Here is a 24,465-nt window from a genome sequence, read left to right as displayed (position 1 = left end):
TGAAGTAAAACTGTGTCCCTACAAGATCCAGCACTATATCCAGCACCGTGTCGTCCCTCTCCAGCACTGGAATCTCCCTTAGCCGAATGGATGACAAAATGGAAGACAACAGACTGCAACAACACAAGGTGAGACAGTTTAACCCAAGTTTAACCCTTTCAGGCACAAAATAGCATGGCCCTAATTGCAATTTCATTCTACATGCAGGATGACAGTCACAAGGTGATCAATATGCAGATGCCCAATGTTTCACCCAACGCTCATTCAGTGGGCAGCGCCAACAGCAGTGGAGGAGCAACGGACTTATTCACCAGCACGCCCCTGGTAGCCGTCAACAACCAGTGAGTTCATATTAGAAGCATACATTGTTCAAAACAGAAAATGCTACAAAAAACTAAGTACCGTATTTTCACGACTATAAGGCGCACTTAAAAGTCATACATTTTCTCCAAAATAGACAGGGTGCCTTATAATCCAGTGCGCCTTATATATGGAAAAAAATGTGACTTTCATTGAGGGTGCGCCTTATAATGTGGTGCGCCTTATATACGGAAAATACGGTATTTCGCTTCTACAGTCAAGTTTGAAATAGAATATGGCTGGAAAACAACAAAATCTGTACTGACTGATAAATGCAAAAAAAAATATTGAATAAACAATAGTACTTCAACCAATAGTGGCCTCCACGCAGAATAAAAACAATATTTTCACGACTATAAGGCGCACTTAAGTTTTAGATTTTTCTACAAAATAGACAGGGCGCCTTATAATCCAGTGCACCTTATATATGGAAAAAAATAAAATGTGCCATTCATTGAGGGTACGCCTTATAATCCAGTGAGCCTTATATATGGGAAAAATGTCATTATTGAGGGTGCGCCTTATAAAGCAGTGCGCCTTATAGTCGTGAAAATACGGTACACTAATGGCATAGGTATTTGCAAGAATCTCAGAAATGAGTGCTACAACTAATGGGATATATCATCACTTTCTTTATGATTACCTGCAGTGTGCCAAACTTGACCAATGAGCTGTTCACCCTGCAGCCCCACTATACTCCCCTTCAGACCACACACACTGTGCCCAACAACAACGCCTGGGGAGGTAAAGTACACACATACAAAAAAATAACTTCTTCCTTCCCAGATAATTATTAATATTATCAATTTGATTAACTGGCAGCATTCCTAGCGATTCGATTTCAAGTAGTCGTACCTCTACTTACGAAATTAATTGGTTCAAGAACTTTTTTCTTAATTGGAAATTTTATGAGGTGTACTTTATATGTAAATTCGACCAACTAAACCCTTTAAAATTGGTCAAAGTGTCCCAAGTTTGGACGAAAAATTTGAGGAAAAACAAAAATGGGAGAAAATTATGAAGGAAATGAATTATTAATGTCTTAAAATAAATAAAACATGAAAATGTGCCTTGCACTACTGAAAGTTTCTTCCGCCGCCATAATAATGGGAGATGTGATATCTGCGTTTGTCCGCCAGATGGCGGCAATGGTCCGTTCTCTCATGGCCGAAAGCCGTCCACTTTGTAGTATACTACATTTTCTAATTTTACGTGTGCCCTATGTGTGTGTAAAAATATGTAAAGGTATGACTGTAATTCAGTTCTCACAATAATTTCACTTCCTTGCAATTTTAAGGTAGTTACGGGTCATGTCCTGTAAATTTTAGATTATGTTCCATATATAATGCTTCTTGGGGGATGCTTCCTGTATATTGGTTGCATCTTGTTGATGTTGGGATATTCCCATATTACTTGCGGTTGATTTTGTCGACTTCAATGTTAAATAATTGCCACCCACATACATGATGCTATTCACGCTCACCCAAGCCATTTTGACTAAGAGGAGAGGGCAAAGGAACAAATTGGACAGCAGGCATGAAACAAAGTGCAAGCTGATCACACAACAACAAAAAATCTATTTTTACAGTACCAATGTAAAAAGAAATTCGCTGCAAATTGCATGTCAGAACAACGCCGCGGGACGGATTGGACCCCATAGCTGGCCGTTTCTGGTCTGTGGTTTGTATGTTTGACACTCTGTTGTATGCTGTAGGTGACTTGCTTAAGCCGGCCCTGCCCACTCAAATCCACAGCCCCGGAGGTCAGCTGCATTCTGGGAAGATGCTACCCACTGATTTAGACTCTTCATTAGCCAACCTTGTCGGGAGTGAGTATTACATCAGTAGAACTGGCGGTTATTTTTATCTTTATTTTTTACCTAATTTGCTTTACTCCACTAGACCTGCAGTTTGGAGGGACTCCAGCCAAAAGGTGAGATGCCTTTGAAAACCTGGGGCAACTTTAATCGCTAACTTTTTTGAGTGTGTGTGTATGTGCATCAGGCCTGAGCTGCAATGGAGTCAGCTGGTGGAGAAGAAGCCGACAGGGGGGAGCGGCTGGCAGACCAAGACGGTGTGCACCAGCACAAACTGGACTCACGCGGCCCATCCCATGGCCCCAGCTCCCATACCCGTCCCTCAAATGGTAAGGCGTAATGTCATTTGGGATAATGTTTCTGATATATTTCATAATCTGTTCGGGGACAATTTTGATTGCAAGGCTGGAGCGCTTCTTACAACCGGCTAGATCAGGTTTGGGCAAACTTTTTGGCCCGGGAGCCACATTGACTTTAAAAATTTGACGGACGGGCCGGGTCAGCACAAGATACGATACATATAAAAAAAAACTGCATCCATTAACAGTACATATGAAACATAAACAGAAAAAAAGGACTAAAGTATTAACATACTCATCACTCATCCTTAAAGTAAAAAGTATAAAGTACAAAGTAAAGTAAAAAGGATTGTATTAAGAAATATTAAAATGTAATTAAAAAAAAGATAGAAGGGCTGTAAAACACCGCGTGAGGGCGACATCTTGGGGAGGGTAAAAAATATATATTTATATATTTGGACAACGTCGGCAGGCCGGATTAAAAAGCCTAACAGGCCGTATGTGGCCCGCCAGCCGTAGTTTTCCCATCGATGGGCTGGATTGTGGGAATCTTATTGTTGGTGCTTTTGCTTTCTAACTATAATTGACAAATAGGCTAAATATTTATTTAAAGTCAATTAAAAGGTAATAATAATGATTTCATACCTAATTTTTGTCTGTTTTCTCTGCAAAGAATGGAGTGATCTACACTGGCTATGTAAGTACACAATTCATCTTATCATTGTATATGTACAGCATGTCTATATAGTACAAAGTTTGTTTTAAGAGATTTTGGATTTAGTTTTTGATATACACGAGCCTATTTTGCAAAATGTTAGTTCTGTTGTCAGGATTTAAATCTTTCCCCACAGGCTCCAGCTCCAGTAGCTTTTCCTATGACGACCCCCCAAGTGCCTGTCTATGGAATGGTAATACCATAAATTGACGATTAGCAAGCATCATTTACTTTAATCCCTTTTTAAAATATTCTATCCACTCTCCGAGCAGCTCCCCCCTCAGATGACCCATCAGATGGGGGGTGTTCCCATGATGCCCCCGCAGCCTGTTATGTACAACCAGCCAGTACTGAGACCCACCAGTCCATTTGGGCCAATCCCGGGGACGCAGGTATAAAACGTTGATGCGCCTATTGGTCTGATTTACTCTGTCGATAGGACATTATCATTTGCATTCAGAAGCAAGGAGATTTTTTACTCATTGGAAACTGCAGAGAAAATGTCCTACTGGATAAATTTGGTATTTACCGCATTTATTAGAGTATAACGCATACCAAAACCTGAAGCAAAGTTCGGGTGCGCGTTCTACACGAGGTCTTCGCTTTTATGAACAAATCTCAGTGACAAACTGCCCTCCGCCGGTGAAAAAGTCCCCTTCGTAGCCGTAATAATGCCATAATGGGAGGTGTAAAACCTGTCTTTCACCGCCAGGTGGCGCACAATGGCCCATTCTACCAGAGCCCAAAGGAGGTCAATTCTACCATCTTTTACAAAAGCCAACTCCCGTCCAGTTTATAGGGTAAAATTGAAAAAAAGTTGCTCCATAGACCCATTAGCAGGGCAGCCACTTACTCGAGTCCACCCAGGGGGCGCTATCCTCGCTGAAGAAGAATGGAATAAATTGTTTGGTGAATCTGATGATGAATCACACTTAGAAAAAAAAATCAAATATTATGACAATGAATTAGACTTTAAGGATTTAAAATTGTAAATTCTATTTGAAAATTGTGCTCATACTGGCAGTAGTTTGTTTTACCAGGTTTCCGTATCATTTGTTGTGAGTACCGTATTTTCACAACTATAAGGCGCACTTAAAAGTCTTAAATTTTCTCCAAAATAGACAGTGCACCTTATAATTCCAGTGCGCCTTATATATGGAAGAAAAAGAAAACCAAAAACGAAAAACCACCACTGTCGGATATTAAAAAAACAAAAACGCCTGAACTGAAACAATACTGTTAAATATCCAGATGCCATCTTAGTTTACAAAATCTTCCATCATATAGCTCCTCCCCCACTGCAAGATTTTATACAAAAAAATCCAAAACATCAACAATGGCTGGCTTTAGAGGTGACTGTAGTGAGTGCTTCATACCTGGATGTCAATAGCAATTACCGTATTTTTATGACTATAAGGCGTACTTAAGTCTTACATTTTCTCCAAAATAGACAGTGCAACCTTATAATACAGTGCGCATTATATATGGAAAAATGTCATTCATTGAGGGTGCGCCTTACAATGCTGTGCGCCTTAAAGTCGTGAAAATACGGTAAATGTTTTGTCATGGTGACATGTGTTCAGCATTTGCCACTTGACAATACCTGTGCAATCAATGCTTGGTGTGAGCAGAGAAAAAATGAAAGCCGCTTATTGTCAAACAGGTCACAGCGCTGCTGGAGCCTATCCCAGGTATTTATGGGCAGTGGGTGGAGTAGGCACAGGAAGGACAGAGCCCGGGCTTGAACCTTTGACCACAGAACTGTGAGGCAGATGTGCTAACCACTTTCCACCATGCCACTTAGTTTCAATACTTTGTTGAGTAGCTTTATATCATGTCGTTAACAAACCAACAGCCATACAAACATGAAAACAACAATGTTTCACAACGCCATTGTCAAGAAGAACAAAAACGCTGTATTAATAAATGTTCACTTTTGATGAACCAGCTCACCCTGCATCTGCCTTTGTCTACAGATGCACTTCATGTAGAGATGGTGCTGTAACCATGGCAACAGAGCTGAGCATTACAGAAGATGAGTGAAAACAAGAGAAGGACGACAGAGGAAGAGAACAGGACACAAAGAGAGGAGAAAGAACCAACGCTCGCCCCTCGGATATCCTCGCGACCCATCTGTGTACTAACAGGTCCCTAAGTATAAAATCCCCCAAAGGCGGCAGAAGCGTAGCACCGATGAGTGCTCAGCACCACTCCCACTATTCGATTGGCCAAAAAAGAGCCGTCGTGACTCTACAACCACTGAAGCTGCTCCATCGCCACGTCCTAACCCACTTTTTGCCCTTCCTTGCTAAACCTCCAAATTCAATCGTCCCTGTTCCGGAGTTAAAGACACTGGATCGTTAGCTGGCACTTTACTCCGTGTGACTTTTCCAAGAGTACGCTTGTGTGTGTGTGTGTGTGTATGTGTGTGTGTGTGTATGTGTGTGTATGTGTGCGTGTCCCGTGCTGGAGATTTTTATTGTCTCGTACCAATTGGTTAAACCATCTACCTGATGTCGGATATTGTCAGATTTTTTGTAAGCGTTTTTACATGTCGGTGTTCTGCATCGTTGTTTTGTATCCAAATCTGTTCTCGTTTGCCAACTTCACATCTGACTACCATGGGGTGGGAGTGCAGGGGGGCACATTAGTGTGTTCCTCTTTTAGTCCTGATGATCGGGTTTTGCCAGCCGAACTGGCAACCACGAACAAAACGCACTGAGCCGCACACGGGGATTGCAAAATTTGGATGTAATAGCCCAACACTACTTGTTTTTTTCGGTGTCCTTTTAGCGGCTGTGCAATATCATGCAAAAAATGTCTTTTCGGAGTGTCGTGGTGTCATGCCAATCATGTCAGCATCAGGAATATGTACATTTAGGCTAATGCTTTTTATCTAGACGAATGCACTGACACCCAGAAAGACGGTCTGCCATCCAGATTGGTCTAAGGCCCATAAGGGTATGTAATAATGCTCTTTGGGAAACTGAGGAAGACATAGGACCTGTCAAGAAATTGGGGAAAAATTAGTCTAGATTAATTACTGTAGTGTCAAACACAAGCTTGTTAGTGTTAACGTTTCTTCTGCGTATGATGTCTGAAGCTCGGTCAAACACATTTAATGTTTGTCCAGCCAGGCCCTGATGAAGTGTCAGAAAAGTTCAAAGACTGGTGCCAAAAATCTAAATCCTTATAAAACCCTCCAGGAAACAAATGCACATTTTAGGTTTTTTTCTAATGCGCATTCATGCAATCCTGAGAGGATTTTTCCCGGAACCCCGACAGCCGTTTTAACAGCCATCTTGAAGTTGTCCGCGTCTTTGAAATACATCTGCTTGATGACCTCTATTTAAACTTGGGAAAGACACACAAAAAAGTAAAATAAAACAAGGTCAGGTGAGCAGAGAGGGCAATGCTCATTTGCAACTTTACTGGCTTCTTATGCAGTGAATCAAGTAAACGCTGATCTCTTTGTGTGGGCTTATTCAGTGTCTGGCCAACACTAATGGAAAAGGCTGATAATTAGATGTTAAGTTGGAAATCTATTGTCTCGATTCTTAGTCATCAAAGCCCTTGTAACCAAGGCGACTGGACTTTTCTTGTACTATATTGAAGTTCACCTTTAAGCCATGAATAAAGCTTTGTCATTCTTCAATTACTTCACAACTGGACTCGCTTTCCCTCTATGTGGAATGGGGTGCTGTTCCCCAGTCTGATTAGTCAAATAAAACGTCCTGCATACCAATTGGTTATTTTACTAGTTTGACATATTGCAGATGCCTTCTTTCAAACCAGCCATCGTTCTTTTCCAGAAATGTAGTCAACTCTTTATTTGAAATGGAAATGAACCGTTCGCCATGTGCCTATGCAATTGGTGCTTATTCTCTCCAATACAGAGATCATCGCATGGCTGAAACAAGTTTTGCTAGGTTTGCTTCTAGCTCTTTTAGATAAAAAATCTTATCTTGTGATAAACACCAGTCCTAGAATCTTTCTGACACACTTTATCATTTCTCTTTTGGTACCCGATGACAGCACCGTCTTGCCAATTGCACAGGCGAACTACTGGCAAAAAAAGCACTGAGCCACACCCAGAAGTTGCCAAATTTGGATGTAATCTAAGCTCTTTTACTACTTTATTTTCTCCTTTGCGGCTGTGCCATATCATGCAAAAAAACATTTCTTTTTGGAGCGTCGTGGCATCGTTTCCTTCATGCCTACATCAGGATTATGTACAGTAACACTCTTTTTATATAGACAAATGCACTGAAAGCCAGTGAAACCGTCTCCCATCAGAAATGGTCAAAGGCCCCGAAGAATATGTAATGATGTCCCTTCTGATAGTGAGAAGGGGGAAAAAAGCCTTTTAACACAGCAGGAAAACTAGATAAAAGCAATTATGGTAGTGCAACGTTAATATTTATGCATAGGACATCTAAAAATCAGTAAGACAAATGTTAGCGTCTGTTAATTAGGCCCAACATTGATAAATGAATACAGACAGCCTGGAATGAGAGGCTTTTCACAAGACATTAAATTTGAACCAGGTCGGGAGCAATCATCTTTATAGCACAAAATCTTTCGACTGCACAAACAAAACTGCAACTCATTGCTGGGATGTACAGTATGGTCCAACTGGGCAATAATCGGTCAATGGTTGTTTTTCTATTTATGTACGCAAATCACTTGGAGGCATTACGTTGTGTTCGACACGGCAGTTCGAAGGTGGCGACGACGAAAATAATCCTCAAAGTCAACAATCCCTCCGGGTGCAATTACCTTCCCGGTAGAGTGAGACTGAACATCAGGCTAAGAAAAGGCCTGACATTTGGACTACGTAATGTTTATTTTGTTTTCACCACTATGTTCCAGGGGCTTGTTTTTCACTCGTTCACCGACTGATTGGCTTGTCCTCTGTATATAGCCGATGCTGTTCTTGTGTGTTTTTAGATGTGTTCTGAAAGACGTACTGTATGTGAGACTAACGTATTGCAGTCCGTTTTTTGAATGGTGGTATTTTTCAAGGTGTCATAGTCCAGGGGGCCGGCGGGCTTTAGGAGTCGATGTCAAGTCATTTTTGTTTGTGTCCATAGGGAAAGGGAAAGTAGGGGGCGGGGGTGTCTACGTTCAACTATCACAACTGGTCTATACACCAAGAGTGTCTTCATTGAGGAAAAGGGCAGGACAGGGTCTGTCCTCTTTGAAACAGGAACATTTTTTTGCACCAAAGTCATCATCCAACGCGCAGCTTCTTCTAAATCGACGGCTGATTAGAACTCTTAATGTTTGTAGAGTTTTCTTTTTGTTTTTTTGGGAAGGGGGGGGGGGGGTGAAAGGTTTCGGGTTGTTTTGCATGATTAAGTGTCGTCTTTTTATTGGCTTGTGTGCCTGGTAAAAGCATGACCATGGTGAACTTTCACTTGTGTTCTTTTTTATATTTCCCATTAATTGACATTCATAAAATCAACAGTTTTACAATGTAAGGGGGTCTGTAAAAGGTTTGAAGGCTGCCTTGCATGCATAAATGCGCAAGACAACCCACGATGTACTTCAAACTCAGTTACCGTCTTTGTAAAACGTCATGAATGTCAATTGTTTTTTTTCCCCCCCTTCATTGTAGCTAGCCGGACATTGCGTTCTTTATTAAAGCCTTGCTATTTTCCAATGTTTGTGTGTTTGAACAGTCGCTCCTTTTTCATACTATGATGCCAGCTGCAGCACGTAGAGGTTTTGCGAATGAAAGTCAAAGTACTGTAACGATACGTGTTTTGAGTCTGGTCTACATTGTGCAGTGTATCTGACGTGTTTTGCCTAGTCTCGTCCTGTCTGTTTGCCAATCAGCTGATATTAAAACATTCTCTGTCCGTCAAACTAGGGCGAGAACTCCGAGAAGCCTCAACTGTTACTTTCACAAGTTTAAAAAACAGGTTATACAAATGAACATAGAGCATTTGCATACAGTTCAAATGCAGCAGTTCACTCAAGTGAATATATATCCATTGCAAACAGTTCTATAGCAGGTCATGCAAGTGCACAGATATTGAAAGGCTTGTGTAGACTTTATTTTTGTAACACACGGATTATTACCTTGTCAAGTTTATGCCCTTGTACTTTTCCACTGCTCAGTGGTTCCCTGCAAGAGACGTAAGAACTACATGTTCATTGGTTGGAGTGCGCCGAAAGTATTGAGTTTTGCAAATTGGAATTCCCTGAAAAAATAGCAAATATTTGACTGGATAACCTCAGATAACAACCAAAGATACTCCGGTGGTTATCCAACAAGATCCATTAAAAAAATGTAATTTTACTTTTAAAATCAATTTTTAAGCTCCTTAAACGGCACTAAGCGGCCCAGCGTATGAGTGGTTAGGGTGTCGGCTTCACAGTAGGAGACCTGGGTTCAAGTCTAGGTTGGTCCTACTGCGTGGAGTGTTCATGTTCGCCCCAAGTCCGCGTGGGTTTTCTCCGGGTACTCAAGTTTCCCTCCACATTCCATTGGCATGAACAGTAGACTGATTGGACACTCTAAATTGCCCTTCGGTATGAGTATGAAAGGTTGTTTGTCTCCTTGTGCCCTGTGATTGGCTGGCCACCAATTCAGGGTGTCCCCCGCCTCTGGCCCAATGTCAGCTGGGATAGGCTCCAGCACCCCCTCCAGCATCCTAGTGAGGATAAAGCGGTTCAGAAAATGAGATGAGATTAGAATACCGGCACTACGATTTTTAAACTGCCCTTACACTTTGACACTTGGAAATGTGTTAACAAAACAGTGCTCTGCCACGAAAGGACAAAATGACCTCATTTGGTTCTGAGGAGTTATGTCAGGTTGAAAATCAACTGTTTATCAGTTGTTAATTGTTCGTTTTCGGGGAATGGAAGTCTACCAAAACCAGCATGGAAAGGAATACAGAAAACGCACAATACATCATTCATGCAACTACATACAGCTTTGTCTATGGAAGAATGTTGATGTCCTAGAAGTACCTCAGTATATATAACCATATGTGTAGACTGCTTTGACTGTCTCTATTGGCATTTCCATTTGTTTGTGAGGGCATGAATCTTTGTGACTCCCTTGTCATTTGCATAAAAAGTAATGGACTCGGGAGGTTTGAAAGAAATTGATTTGCGATGTATTTAGAAGAAAATTGAATAAAATTTCATTTACTGCTTATTGTCTATTTTATTGGACCACCAAGCAGTAAAGCACTAAACTATCCACACAGTAAAGAAAGACTAGCTGAATTGAATAGTTCATATTTATTGATTATTAACCATTTCAAAAGTACATTGAACAAAATGTCCTTAAAAACAAAATAAGATTATTTTGTCTTACATGTTGAGAGGGGCATGGTGGTGTAAATTTGGGGTTGGGGGTGGGGGGGTGAGTTGAGCGTTGAACCAGCAACTGATCTTGCGCCGGCTTTGTCAGGCCCTGAAATGAAGGGCCTAGCGGTGTTATCAACAAAGCAAGGCACTTAACCCTAAAGTGGCCACAGTGTAGAGAAAAAATGATCCTAAAGAAGACCTACCCTTCACCTTTGGGCGCGACATCATCTTCAAAGATCACACGTATGGTCTTCAGGGCCAGGAATGTAGTATGAGCAAGATTTGCAGGAGAAATGGGGTAAAAAAGGGTAAAAAAAAAAAAACAAACAAACAAAACAAAAAAAGGAAATTTGGGAAAAAAAATCCAAAAAGCTGAAAAACTGCGGTTGGGAACTTCCTAAAAAACAGGTTGGGACGTTGGCATGTGTGCGTCAAAATGTCTGCAAACTGTGTGACGCGTGTTTTTGTTTTTCTGAGGAGGCCGGGGCAGGAGTGTGTGGTCTGAGTGTTTACCTTAACGGGGGGGCCACCCCCCATCGTCCACAGCAGTTTTCGGGGCAGGGACCTAACGTTGCTGTTTTCACCCATCCCGCGCTAGAGCGGCGCGTGGCGTACGTCCAGGGCAAGGGCTCAGAGTTTGGCTCCCTCCCACTCTAGCTGCAATAATCAGCAAGAGGAAGAAGGTGGCTTGGAGCAGCAGCAACAACATGGCATGCAACTAACAAGTTTACATGGAGAAGCTGGAATATTGTGACGTCTGTGTGTGACGGTAGATCGAATAGTAAACAGCGAGTGAAGCTAATTATGTGGCTTGTCAATGTTTTCATTATGTGTGACGGGTAATGAAGCCAAATATGAAAATACATCCAGCGTGTTGGTGCACTTTTCCAAAAGGGCAACGGGGACCAAATGCTATAAATTATTGAACGGTTTTGTTGAAAATCCAAGGAAAACCAGTTAAAAGGGCCTATTTTTCACTTCCTTCCCAATCACCAACTGCTCTGATCAACCCTGTGCAACTCCGTCAATTGCCAGAAACCTTTCAGCTGCTTCAACACAAACTCTTCAACTCACCATGTTTCTCTGTCAAAGCTCCAATTCATATTTCTCCAAATAATATTTTCGATTGTAAAATGCTGACTGGCAATATGTCTGATTTAAAAAGAGTCCATGTATTTACACAAAGCTCCAACAAAATGGTGAGTATAAAAAGTTGCCAAGACAACAGTGCCTTAAGATTGTTGCAACACATTCAGCCTAACTGATCTCACTGGCTGTAGGAATTGTATATACTGTACTAACTAAAATAAAGACTGTAGAGTTGGGAAATATCCAAAAAGGAGGTTAAATATTTAGTCAATAAGAAATAAGAATGTATTACAGTTGATGCTAGGACTCCCAACAAGTGAGAATAGAAAACTGCGTGGGTAGACTGAGTTTAGCCGTATCATGATCAGGGGTGGCCAAGTCTGGTCCTCGAGAGCCCCTATTCGGTCTGTTTACCCATATCTCGCTCCACCAACACACCTGAATCAAATCATCTGGATCGATATCAAGATTCGGGACAGCTTGCTGATGAGTTGATCATTTTATTCAGGTGTGGTAGAGGAGGGAGATATGGAAAACAGACTGGATAGGGGCTCTCGAGGACTGGACTTGGCCAACCGTCCTTCAACCACATCAGCAAGCACATCTGGAGTTGCCCCCCGCAACAACTATTGCAAATATAAAAGTGTCTTTCACCTTGCCAAATCTATCAGAATAGGTCAATATCGTAAAATCCGGCTGAAATTATACGTCTCATATCAGAAGTATGAAACGTTGGATTGCTTAAAAGGTGGTATAAACCAAAATTCACTGGTTGAGTATGTTTTTACAAAACTAAGATGATAACCTGATTACAGAGAAAATAGCTCTTGTCCTGTCAATATGACTGCGAACAGACTTAATCTGTGCCCCCTAATTCCAACGGCGAGATTAAATAGCTGTTAGGTTTTCATCCTCACCAAACCACCACTTCAACAACACCACTATGGTACTTCTTTAAAATTTGGAATATTCATTGTTATGTGGAACAAATTCCAGCCAGATGGAGATGAGGTGCACCAAAATGCTTCATTCAAATTATGACCTTGCTGCCTGCTTTATTTTCCCTTAACTAAATGTTCTTGTATTCTCACATTTGTGTGGGTGTGTGCATGTAAGGGGTGGGTAGGACTATCGGTAAGGAGGTTCTGGCGTGTTGTAAGGGTATTCATTGCGCTGGGGCGTGGGTTGCCCGTGTGCGGGTGTCTGCTCATACGGTGTGGTTGCAGAGTAGCTTCCCGCTGCTGCGTAAGATCCGGGTGTATCGTACGCTCCCGCTGCCCCGTAGCCTCCTGGTGCATCATAGGCGTCGTAGTTCCCGGAGTAGTTCTGTGATGACGTGTTGTAACTTCCTGGGGCTTCGTACGTGCCCGGGGGTCCGTAGTCCTGGGGTGCAGAGAAGGACGATGCCCCCGTGTATGTCCCGGGGGGCGGTGGGGCGGTGGTGGAGGAATCTGTTGAGGCCGGAGGAGGAGGGGGCGGAGGATTGTTATAACCGTACTGGAGGTATTGGTACTGCTGCTGGTACTGTTGCTGGTACTGTTGGTAGTGATGCATCTGCTGGTAGTATTCTGAATAGGACCTGGGGTTTAAAAAAAAAAAACACTGATGGATCATAAAGATGAAATTAACAGTGAAATTGGTAATGGGCTCTGTCTTTGTACGTACTTACAGTTGGGCAAATTAGTATTTAGTCAACCACCAATTGTGCAAGTTATCCTATTTGAAAAGATTAGAGAGGCCTGTAATAGTCGACATGGGTAAACATCAACCACAGGAGGCAAAATGTGGAGGAAAAAAAAAAACTGAAAATCACATTGTATGATTTTTAAATAATTCATTTGCAAACCATGGTGGAAAATAAGTATTTGGTCAATCCCCAAAATTAATCTCAATACTTAGTTATGTACCCTTTGTTGGCAATAACGGAGGCCAAACATTTTTGGAAACACTTCACAAGCTTTTCACAAACTCTTGCTGATATTTTGGCCCATTCCTCCATGCAAATCTCCTCTAGAGCAGTGATGTTTTGGGGCGGTCATTGGGCAACACAGACTTTCAACTCCCTCCACAGATTTTCTATGGGGTTGAGATATGGAGACAAGCTAGGCCACTCCAAGACCTTGAAATTCTTCCTACAAAGCCACTTCTATGTTGCCCTGGCTGTTTGGGATCATTGTCATGCTGAAAGACCCAGCCACGTCTCAACTTCAATGTCCTTGCCGATGGAAGTAGATTTTCACTCAATATCTCTCAATACATGGCCCCAATCATTCTTTCCTTTACGCAGATATATCGTCCTGGTCCCTTTGCAGAAAAACAGCCCCAAAGCAAGTCTACAATTTTGTCTTTGGTGTCCTTCGACAGCTCGTTGGTCTTGGCCATAGTGTGAGAGACTGAGGTTGTGGACAGGTGTCTTCTATACTGATAATGAGTTAAAACAGATGCTAATAATACAGGTAACGAGTGAAGATCTCGTTAAATCTTGTTAGAAGTTAGACCTATTTGACAGCCAGAAATATTGCTTGTTTGTAGGTGACCAAATACTTATTTTCCACTCTAAGTTAGGAATAAATTATTTAAAAATCAAACAATGTGATTTTGTTTTTCTTTCCACATTGCCTCTCATGGTTGAGGTCTAACCATGTTAACAATTACAGGCCTCTCTAATCTTTTCAAGCAGGAGAACTTGCACAATTGGTTGTTGACTAAATACTTATCTGCTCCACTGTAAAAATTAAAAACAACTCGGATGATTTTCACAAAAGTTAAAATGCTGCTTTTAAGTCAAACCGACATGACAATGCAGCCCTCATCAAATTGCAAGGAGAGCAAGATGTACGTAAAACGTAATTACTTATAGACCACCCAAGGAAACTACAGAAATTTCAAGGGATAAAGCCAGAACTTTGTGGGCATTCTTTTTAAGTACATCATACTATGTTAGGTTGGATCTTATCATAATCATCATGTAAAACGGCAAACAAAGTATAACTACATGTATAATGTGTAATGTAATATTGCTTATCAGAAATCAGACATTTGTTGTTCTGCGGCCTTTGCGACTGCACTGTCTAACTTATAACTATGCCTTTTCTTGCTACTGTCACAATGAAATTTCCCGAACACGGGGATGAATAAAACTATCCAATCCAATATTTGCTAAAAGTGCATAAGGACACTTATGTTATAAAGGACACTTATGTTATAAGTCAACAAATTGGTTGCTGGTAATAGTGATATGGATGGATGATAGTGTACCTAGCCACAGGATCAGCTCCTTCAGCAATTACAGCAGAAGGGTCTTCAGGTACCCCAGGCGGTGTTGGCAGGAGAGCTCGACGTTTGGCACGATTCTGTGTGAAGGAACCTGGAGACGGGTCCGGGAGCAAGGGGGCCCGGGTCCCTCTGATCGGGCTGCGGTCCCGGTCTGAATCTGAGGGTGATGTGGTTGTTAACGTTGAGGTCGTTGAATTTGTTGATGCCGTCGTTTTTCTCCCTGCTTGCTGTTCAGCCAGAACCTGATCCATGCCCCCCAAAATGTTGCACGTTTAAAATAGATCAAATAAAAAAAAACACCCAAATGATGAACGACACTCCATTTACGAATTACTAAATCTAAAGACCTTCTGTCCTTCCTGGAAGAACTTGGCTCTTGCAGCCTCAAAAAGCGTGGTGGGATCCGGCGTGGTTTGAGGCTCGTATTCGTCAGCGGTGGGCACAGGCGCATGATTAGTCATGTCTTGGTACACCTGGTCAGCGACAGATCCATACACTTGGCTGGCCAGAGCGCCGTATATGACCCCATCTGCACCTTTAGAACTTGTAATTCCTCTCAAGGCGGCATAAGTTGGATCAAATGATGTGGTGTTGTAAAATGAGTTGTGGACACTTTGTTGAACCTGTAAAGACAAAAACCAGAAAATTCATTTGAAGAGCTGTATAAACACGATATATAACTATTCCATAACTAGCTCCCATATCACACATTAACAGTGGCGGCCGGTGCATTTCACACCTAGGCCTTCAGTAACGCTACGTGTGAATCAATACAACCCTAAGAATTTTATAGCTATAAAACGTTTACTGCAGCTACAGCTGCGACACATAAAATATTCAATAATAACCTCAAAAATGTAAATATTATTTAGGAAAATTGACACATTTTACTCTACAAAAATTGACACGGATATGGTCATTGCCAAACACACTACATGTGTACAACCGCCCCATACTCCCACTAAGATTTTTCTGGTGAAGGAAGTCAAGGAGATCAGTTGAAGATTTTCCTGTAAAATCATCCATGACATACTTTACAATCAGTTCTGTTCTTATCCAGGCAGATCGCAAAGTGTTCCGTGGCTCTGCGTTAAGTTGGAGAAGGCTGAAGGTGGGAAAGTTTTCTCGTATTCCCGAAACTTCTGCGGGTCGAGGAGGGAGAGAAACATCAGTCTTTCGTGGTCTGGTCAGCGTCTGGCAAATATTGTCCAGAATCCTGTCATGGAGTTGGTGGTAGTGCGCGCGAGAATCTTGCGCTTGACCTCTTCCTGCACTCACTCCGGAAAAAACTCCAGAAATAGGACAATTGCAGTGAACTTTCGGTTGGGTGGGGGACATCATGGATTGGTTGCCAGCCAATCGCACAGCACAAAACGACAATCAACAATTCACAGACACTTTGGGATCATTAAGTGTTCAAGGAGCCAATTGTGCATGTTTTTCTGATGTGGGAGGAAACTGGAGGACGGAGAGAAAACCTTTAAAGGCACGGAAAGTACACGGGGAGGTCAGGGATTGAACTCTCGATCACAGAATTGGGAATGCCTTTTAAAATAGCAATATTATGCCTTCAAAATGTTAAAACTGTTCACTGCTGAACTATTTGATCTTTATTATTCACTTACTTGTATTGGAAGCCCAGCAGCCGCTGCTGCAGCTGCTGCTAGCACGGCAGCGTGACTTTGGTGATGTTCCAGCGAGCCAGCTGGTCGAGGAAGCAGACCTTCTCTGCCCCCTGCCAGTAGAAAAAGGCAAGACAAATGTTAGGTAGGACAATGGGGTTGTATGTCACGTTTTTGTTTTGTAGCTACAGTAATGCCTTGACATAGTGTGCCTCAACATACGAGGAATTTGAGATACGAGACAAATTTTGAGATATGAGGTGACTGAGACACGAGAGGCTGCTTATGATTTCAGTCAGTGCAGAATTAGGAGAAACACAATGGGTCCAAAGCAAGGCGGTGCAATGAAGGGTAGTGCGAAGAAAAGGCGTATGATGGCAATCGATATTAAGCATGAAATAATCGACAAATGTGAGTAGTGTATGCGTGACTGAGCTGGCTCGCCAATACGTATGAAGTAGGAAGTTTGCTTCAAAAAGCCATGGTACATTAACCTTTTTGCCTTGGTTATTGCGCAAGAAGGTTTAAATTTAGTATAACGTAAGATTAAAACTGATTTTAAGTGTGTGTGTGTGTGTGTGTGTGTGTGTGTGTGTGTGTGTGTGTGTGTGTGTGTGTGTGTGTGTGTGAATCTAAGTTCATTTCAGTTAAATTTAAAGTTTAGGTTATGTTACGAGCGTATCCGTAAAGTCTCTCTCTCCCAACCGCAAACACTCCGTTGTACTGAATAATGTCTAATTTTATTATTAATCATCATAATCACAACTTATTTGTTACTGTTACTAGATAATGAATTACTTATTTTTTGAATAATTGAGAGTAGAAACAAATTAATTTGTATTTAGTTATTTTCTATGGGAGACGTTGATTTGAGATACAAGTAAATCGACATACGAGCTCAGTCCCGGAATGCATTAAGCTCATATCTCAAGGTAAGACTGTAAATAAACACAAAGCAACTGAACCTCCAGTTGTCATGAGTTGGTTGACCAAAGGTTGTGCTTTGGAGAGCTCTACAGCCAGCTGACGGCCCTTGAAAATGGTCCCGTTGAGGGAGTCGATGGCTGCCATAGCTTCTTCTTTCCTTTCCATATGCACAAAAGCGTAGCCCACATTTGAACATAATCGGGCTGTGGGAGCACAGAAAACATTAGAGCAACAACTAATGTTTATTTGGATAATTAATTCATCTGACAATTATTTTTTCAATGACTGGATGAATCAAGTAAACAAAAAAAATATATATATATTTTTTTTTTCCATCCATTCGTTGGCATTACAGAACTTTTAAATTACAAATGAAGTCAATGCACATGAATTAATTCTGATTTATTCACCATTTTGTTCAATAAACTAAGAAAAGATGTTTTGAAATGTCGTATTTAGCTTAAACAGGGATACTTAGTCATTGTATGACATCACGTTTCAAACTATGTGATCACAACCTTTTTTCTTTTTTTAATTCCTTTAATCATTACTTGAGCCATGATGTGCCTGTCCTATACATAGAGCTATACATACTAATGCATCCACTACATTTTGACACACTTTTTTTTTGCATTTAGGGGGATGTGGGTGTTACCTTTGACTTTATCACAGTCTAAAACTCTCCCAAAAGTTGAGAAGAGACTGTGCAGGTCATCTGCAGAACACGTCGCACTTAGGTTCCCCACAAACACTTTGGTTGAATTGGGAGGACGCGCACGTGATTCCTCCACAACAAGGGGCCTGCCTCGGTACTCCTTGCCGTCGAGATGCCGTATGGCCCTGAAGCAGGAAAAAACAAAATCCATTTATTCATTTTGGGAATTAAAATAAAAAAACAAATGTCTGCTTTAAACTTTCAGTTTGAAAGAATACTTCTCTGTAATAATACCTGTCGGCAGAACCATCTCCTTTTAGGGTGACAAAGGCATACTGTCTGAGCAAGGAGCAGGTGTTGATCTCGCCATAGGGAGCAAAGAGCTTGTTGATTTCGTCTTGCGTCGCGTCTAAAGGAAGGTTGCCCACAAACAACTTTACGTGGTCGCCACTCATCTCTTTAACAACCAGGCATCTACAAGAAAAGGCAACACGTTATATTATGCGATTAACAAAATCACTCAGATGTGTAGATAGATTGCATCACTTCAAATTTTAAATCAATGCATACCAACATGTAACACTTGAGTGACCTTCAGGATAAGCAATGTAACTTTGACAACACTGGTCAGCACAAAATTACAGTTGCTTTGTTGTTTATTCCCACTTAACCTGTTTTTTAAATGGTTGGGGGTTAGCAGACGTTGTTAAACTTCCTAACCAGAACACAATCTGATATTAGAAACATGCTTTAGATTAGGCTGTAGTATACGGAAATTGGGACTGTCAGTGAGTGGCTTAGATGGAGTGCCCGGACCGGGAATCAAACCCGCGCCGTTTTGTTAAAAAGCAAGATCGGCAACCCTGCCAGGACTCTTATAAGCAATTTGTTCTGATTGACTATTCATTCTTATTTAAGTAGTCAGCTTTTAAAGTGTATTCCAACATCTAAACCCGGTAAATGTACACAGATTGTTGATGTAAAAAGACAAGTTTCATTTAAAAAATGTATTAGATCTGTCTGATAACTGTCAATTTTAATCGTCAAATAAAGCACCGACGTGTGTGACTGCTACGTCGAACAATTTCAAAACAAAGCTAACCAAACTTGAATCTCAAGACACTTGACTTGGGTTCACATGGACATAGCTGAATAAATAAAGCCGCTAGCTTCACTTCACCGAAACAAATGGGGGCCAAATATAGTGGGAAATGGGTTAGGAGCCTGATACGGACCAATCAAGCAGGGTAAATTCTGAAAGAAAGTAGTGGAACGATGCGAAGTCAGGTCAGCGACGCGGCAGCTTGGAAACGGCATATTGTAGCGACTACTGACGATAGCCAAACTAGCTTAAAAATGCTAACAATATCAAAACGCCTTAAGACCACATACGCGTGTTTCTTTTGTATTTCCCTTAATTGGACTCACGGAAGTTTAATAACAATTCGACTTTACGCGAGTTCATCTCGCGGCGTCGCTATTCCACACGCACAAAGAAGAAATAGGGATGATTTTAGCTCGGCATTTAGCCGTCGTAGTGCTTACCCAACGCGGTACGCCGAGCTGTCGTTCAAATAGCACATCCGGCTCTGGTTTCTTTGCAACCACAAGGGGGCGCGCGTTTGCCTCAAAATCGGACCGTCGCAACGTATTTCTCTGAAAGAATAACTGTTATGATTAATAAAAAGGACATGTCAACGGTAGTCTATTCCTAATTTAACCCCCGGTAAAATAATTCTAACTTTAAAATTGAGTTAGACGCCTTGGAAATTACGCATTGTGTCGTTACATTTATGTTAAACTTTTTAGAAGATAATTCGTTTAAATAACCTTAGGTTGTTCTGTATTATTATTATTTTGTTTAAATGGGTATTTATCTTATATAAATAATGTTGAAACAGTCCACCAAAGTTTCCAGGTGAGATCAGGTGAAAAGGGAGGAGCCATCGAGGAGGAAATGAAGAGGAAATGAAGAAATAGGAGGAATAGAACTCTGTAGCTAGAACAAGCGCAATAACAGGCCACAATGTTATTATACATGGAGGTTTATAATAACAGTAGTAATTAATAATTATGATGATGATAATAGGAACATGGCGGCTTATCCAAAACGACAACAGCATCGGGAAGGAGCAACCAGGTAAAAAAAACTGTTGTTGTAAAATTGAAGTGTCTTGAATGCTGGTGTTGAAATAGAAACTTTATGCATTATAAAATGAGACATAATGCATTATAATACTGATGTGGGGTTTATGTGCTTTTTTGAGTGTTGGCTGAATTTTCCACACGTGTTCCCACAGCTCACCATAAACTGCAATTATACCAAGTCTGAACTTGCTGTCACAGTCCAGAATTTACCACTCAGGTGTGTGCAAAGCTTCCACTTACGAAAGTCAGTGTTGTTGAGTTTGGAGGAATTACATTTTGTCTTCCAGGTAAAATTTCAGGACTGATCTTAAACACACTTCATCATTTCTGATTTTTGATAGAGTGCAAAAAGCACTAAAACATTTAAGATTTCGATCTGTGCATTCAAATATACCCCCCCAAAAAACCTATAAATGTTATCCTCGGATCAGTCGTAAAGAAAATTAAACAGTTATCATGAGATTTCAACTAAAAACCCAACACGGTAATACCTTGAGATACAAGCTTAATGTGTTCATTGCACCTGCTTGCCATAGACCCATTGTTTTTGCCTTAATTCTGCACTGATTAATGCAAAAAAACACGGAAAGAATGCAACGTAGTGCCCGTATATATCATTACACGAGGGAGATGCGGCGAGAAAAACAGTGCGTTATCATAACCAGCGTACTGCGTCTTGGCCACCTGACTGTCTCGTATACTCGTATCTCAAAAATTTTCTCGTATCTCCAGGCAAATATTTGCTCGGAATTTTACTCGTATCTCAAATTTCTTGTATGTTGGGGCAATCACATATCAAGGTATTACTGTAACTCCTTCTTTTAATGACGAGCAGTGTATGTGATTTATTGTATGTTTTTTTTAGATGGAACAACAAGAGGAGCCTCTGTATGCTTTCCCAGAGCCGAGCCAGGAGTCGGGGCGCAAGTTCGCAGGCCACCAGCGAGGAGGAGGGTCTCAACGGAGTGTCAGCATCCTGGACCGGCTCTTGTTGACAGTGCCCGTCTGGTTGCAGTTGTCAATTAACCCTGCCACCGCCCTCCACATACTGCAGCGAGAACCTCCTGGGGTCCGCCACACACAGAAATTCACGTTTTCTTTTCATTTTCAAGCATCTTTTTCTGACTTGGCAATGATGCTTTGCCTTGCCAGACGTTCCTGGTGCGAAAGTCTCACACATCCCAGACCAATGTGCTTTGCGTGCGCTTGGTGGATAACAGCGTGCCATCTTTCGTGCAGCAGTTTGGCATCAGAGAAGAACATTCAAGTAAGTCCAGACGTGGAATGTTGTGATGCAGATTTTTTTTAACTTTATAGAGCACTTGAGATGTTGACCATGGTTAATTTGTTGATTTCAGCTCTGACTTTGGAGACATCAGCAATTAGCTTTCCAGACCTCCCAAGACTTGTGTCATTCTATTGCGTCAGCAGGTAAGGATTATATTGGATTAATTCTATCCACTATGTGTCTTAAAATGTTTATATTAACTCATTATACTTATCTACTAGAGATGTTTTACCCTTCCCTTTGGAGCTTCCTGAGGCAATTGCGAAAGCAACTTCCCATAAAGAACTCGAGTCCATATCTCACATGGGAATAGGTTAGTTTCTTAAAAATATGATATAATTCAAGCAACTGCATGTGTAATATTAAACATGGCATTGATAAATGCCTATCATTACTCATCACTCAAAATCAAGGATGTTACACACAATTTGAAAAGACAGTCAGACACTTGGAGGGCAAATTCCATAAAAGATCTCTAGAAAGAATTTTAATGGCAAAATTCAATGAATATTATCCAAGTTTCACAGCTCAAAATACAATTTCTGTTATAACATTGTCTTTTTTTAATTTAACAACATTTTTTTTCTTATCTCAGAGTTTTGGAGCTCACACCTTAACGTCCGGGGGCCACGGGAGCTTCCAATAACCCAGGCCACCAAGGAGCCGACACCAGATTCATCAGTCTCTGCTCCTGCTCCACAAACTGCATCTTCAGCTCTTCCTCCTACCCAGCCCGACTCAGCCAACCAGACAACTATCGCTGAATGTGATAACAAATCAGACCCAAATTCTGCCCTTTTCCGCGAGTTTTGTCCCATCGAGACCCGCAGCCCCAGGGAACTCGACTGTGGCTCAGGCCTGGGGGCACTCTGCTTCATCAACCCCCTTTTCCTGCAGTCTGACAGTATCCTTTGTAAAAGACGCCTGATGAAACGCAGCTTCAAGGTACGGATATCTACCGAGACGTCCACGCTGATGTTACCTCCGCTTGCCCCGCCGCCTCCACCTCCTCTTATGCCCAAGACAAGAAGAAAGTGTAAAGCCCGGAAAGAGACTCCACCCACATCCCAAGACTCCCAGTCATCACCAACCTCATTTGAACTGGAGGAAGAAGTAAAATCCAAACTCCCATCAATAATGGAGCATATGTCTGATGAGCTTGACTACATGCAGCCATCAACTTCAATGTTTCCTGCTCCTAATGAATCAGCTCCGCCAATTCCCCCCAAACTGGCCCCCAGTTCTCGCAAACCCCTCACGGCTTCACCCACACAATATCAATTCCCAACTCTTTCCCCCAGAGCTCCCTTCTCACTCTCTGCTTGCTCCCCTCAGTCATTATCTTCCTCCCCAAGCGAGCCCTTCTCTCTCTCACCCTTCTTCTCAAATTCCATGGCTCAGATAGTAGAAATCCATCCAACACAGGAGGATGAGGTTAGGGAGGAAGAGATTGTAACTGTAAATGAGGATAACGGTGTAGAGGAATTATGTAAAGAAATGGAAGTTGCCTTAGCGGATGAGATAGATAGCTGTAGTTCTTGCAGTAGTTCAGTTGACTAAAATGATTTGGCTAGGATAAATGAAAAAGTTGTTTTGACTTGAGATGTACTCAAATCCAAAAAAGATGGATGAAAATACAAACAAAGAAGTAGTGATATCTTGACCTGACACTCGTTATTGGCATCCGTTATGGATTTTTTTTTCTTGAATATATTTGGTCACAAGATGTAGTGATGTCTAGACCTGACACCCGTTAATGGCATCCGTTATGGATTTTTAAAAAATATATATTTGGTCACAAGATCAGCTCTGATCCAGCTGTAGTGTGTTTCAGCAGATTATAAATCAAACTAACAGGCAAAAATGTGCCAGGTGGGAGTACATTCATACCTCTACTTAGGAAATTAATTGGTTCTAGAACTTTTTTCGTAACTTGAAAATTTCGTTTTTTAAGTAGAGTTGTACTTTATATGTAAATTCTCTAATCCGTTCCACGGTTATCACACAACTAAGAACTAAATCCGTCAAAATTGTTCAAAGTGTCACAATTTTGTATGAAACATGAGGAAACACACAAAATGAGAGAAAATTATAAGAAAATGATTTATTAATGTCTTAAATGCATACAAAATCTATCCATGTTGAAACGCATTGGAAGATGAGGAACGCTATGCTATAGAGAGGGAGAGAAGAGAGAGAGAACACAAACACTGTCTTGTTGTTGGGTGGATGTATGTGTGTGTGTGTGTGTCTGTGTGTGAGTGTGTGTGTGTGTGTGTATGTGTTTATGTGTTTGCTTTGACCCTATTGTGTCTCCGGGGCGGCACGGAGCTTAAGCCCCCATGGGTTGGGGACACAACAGGAAAATCAAACAAACAAACACACACACACACACACACTGTTTGGATTTCACTGGCCCTCAATTTCATTTCAAAACTGTGCTGTTTGATGGACGTTTTGAAAAAAAAATGATGCAAAGACGATTACTTATGAGAACTTTTAATAATGTTTCTATAATGCAATAGACAAACGTTGTCAAAGTGGGCAATAGTACGACTCGTGAACACTTTCTGGATGGTGTTTTTTTTCCCTCTACGAGGACTGAATGTTTGTGAAATATCTCAAGCATTTCATTGATTTTTTTGGTGTTGCAATGTTCACTGACTGCTTCCTCCTCTGCCTTCTTTTTGTATCCCCCCGTATATTCAAGAGCTCCATTACCTCAGTTAAGAGTTTGTTTTTATGCCCCCTCGACTGACTGGTCATCCACGCTGACAACTTCTTTTCATTCGCACTGGTAATTTTCTTGGGAGGCCTGATGATTAAAACAGAAGCAGCTCATATAGCCAATGGGAGCCCAGTATAGAATCAAGAGCTTCTAACGAGAGAATCAATGCATCCGTGACAATATTTTCAAAATAAAATAACGGATAACGAATGC

General features: G+C 41.4%; 3 protein-coding genes across 15 annotated transcripts in view; 2 read left to right on the top strand and 1 right to left on the bottom strand.

Moving 5' to 3' along the window:
* LOC144212810 (phosphatidylinositol-binding clathrin assembly protein-like) overlaps positions 1 to 10,362 on the top strand; it is a 28,223-nt gene extending 17,861 nt beyond the window's left edge. For 3 of the 5 annotated variants that reach the window (XM_077740947.1, XM_077740950.1, XM_077740946.1), the window contains 10 exons: positions 26 to 128; positions 208 to 341; positions 1,010 to 1,104; positions 2,075 to 2,188; positions 2,262 to 2,292; positions 2,364 to 2,505; positions 3,149 to 3,172; positions 3,327 to 3,383; positions 3,463 to 3,582; positions 5,167 to 10,362. In XM_077740947.1, coding sequence (XP_077597073.1) covers positions 26 to 128; positions 208 to 341; positions 1,010 to 1,104; positions 2,075 to 2,188; positions 2,262 to 2,292; positions 2,364 to 2,505; positions 3,149 to 3,172; positions 3,327 to 3,383; positions 3,463 to 3,582; positions 5,167 to 5,181 — 835 coding nt within the window. In that variant the 3' untranslated portion in view covers positions 5,182 to 10,362. The remainder of the gene's footprint in view (positions 1 to 25; positions 129 to 207; positions 342 to 1,009; positions 1,105 to 2,074; positions 2,189 to 2,261; positions 2,293 to 2,363; positions 2,506 to 3,148; positions 3,173 to 3,326; positions 3,384 to 3,462; positions 3,583 to 5,166) is intronic. The other 2 variants (XM_077740951.1, XM_077740949.1) reach the window with 1 other exon arrangement.
* A 69-nt stretch (positions 10,363 to 10,431) lies between these two features.
* LOC144212811 (uncharacterized) lies at positions 10,432 to 19,744 on the bottom strand. 8 transcript variants are annotated; one of them, XR_013329820.1, is made up of 9 exons: positions 19,634 to 19,744; positions 18,383 to 18,562; positions 18,089 to 18,273; positions 17,472 to 17,636; positions 16,510 to 16,619; positions 15,232 to 15,507; positions 14,867 to 15,126; positions 10,723 to 13,187; positions 10,432 to 10,625 (listed from the first exon to the last, which is right to left on the bottom strand). XR_013329820.1 is itself a non-coding variant. In XM_077740955.1 (9 exons), exons 3-9 carry the CDS (start codon positions 18,541 to 18,543, stop codon positions 12,737 to 12,739), a joined length of 1,608 nt encoding a protein of 535 aa, XP_077597081.1. In that variant the 5' UTR covers positions 18,544 to 18,562; positions 18,659 to 18,759; positions 19,517 to 19,610; the 3' UTR covers positions 10,432 to 12,736. The 8 variants fall into 8 exon arrangements, 6 of the variants coding, with proteins under 6 accessions (XP_077597081.1, XP_077597078.1, XP_077597082.1 ...); XR_013329821.1 differs by having other exon boundaries at positions 10,432 to 10,916; positions 11,033 to 13,187; XM_077740955.1 differs by lacking the exon at positions 19,634 to 19,744 and adding exons at positions 18,659 to 18,759; positions 19,517 to 19,610 and having other exon boundaries at positions 10,432 to 13,187.
* Positions 19,161 to 23,187, top strand: LOC144212814 (uncharacterized). Of its 2 annotated transcripts, none has more exons than XM_077740960.1 (8): positions 19,161 to 19,375; positions 20,178 to 20,228; positions 20,389 to 20,453; positions 21,102 to 21,305; positions 21,389 to 21,503; positions 21,595 to 21,667; positions 21,746 to 21,837; positions 22,120 to 23,187. In XM_077740960.1, the coding sequence occupies exons 4-8, from the start codon at positions 21,102 to 21,104 to the stop codon at positions 23,082 to 23,084; spliced, it is 1,449 nt and encodes a 482-aa protein (XP_077597086.1). In that variant the 5' UTR covers positions 19,161 to 19,375; positions 20,178 to 20,228; positions 20,389 to 20,453; the 3' UTR covers positions 23,085 to 23,187. The 2 variants fall into 2 exon arrangements, with proteins under 2 accessions (XP_077597086.1, XP_077597085.1); XM_077740959.1 differs by having other exon boundaries at positions 19,171 to 19,335.
* Positions 23,188 to 24,465: the final 1,278 nt, after the last annotated feature.

Source organism: Stigmatopora nigra, chromosome 19 (genome assembly GCF_051989575.1).
Source record: "Stigmatopora nigra isolate UIUO_SnigA chromosome 19, RoL_Snig_1.1, whole genome shotgun sequence".
Classification (NCBI taxonomy): Eukaryota; Metazoa; Chordata; class Actinopteri; order Syngnathiformes; family Syngnathidae; genus Stigmatopora; species Stigmatopora nigra.
Note: the sequence above shows the minus strand (reverse complement) of the source record. Positions and strands in the feature narration are given on the sequence as shown.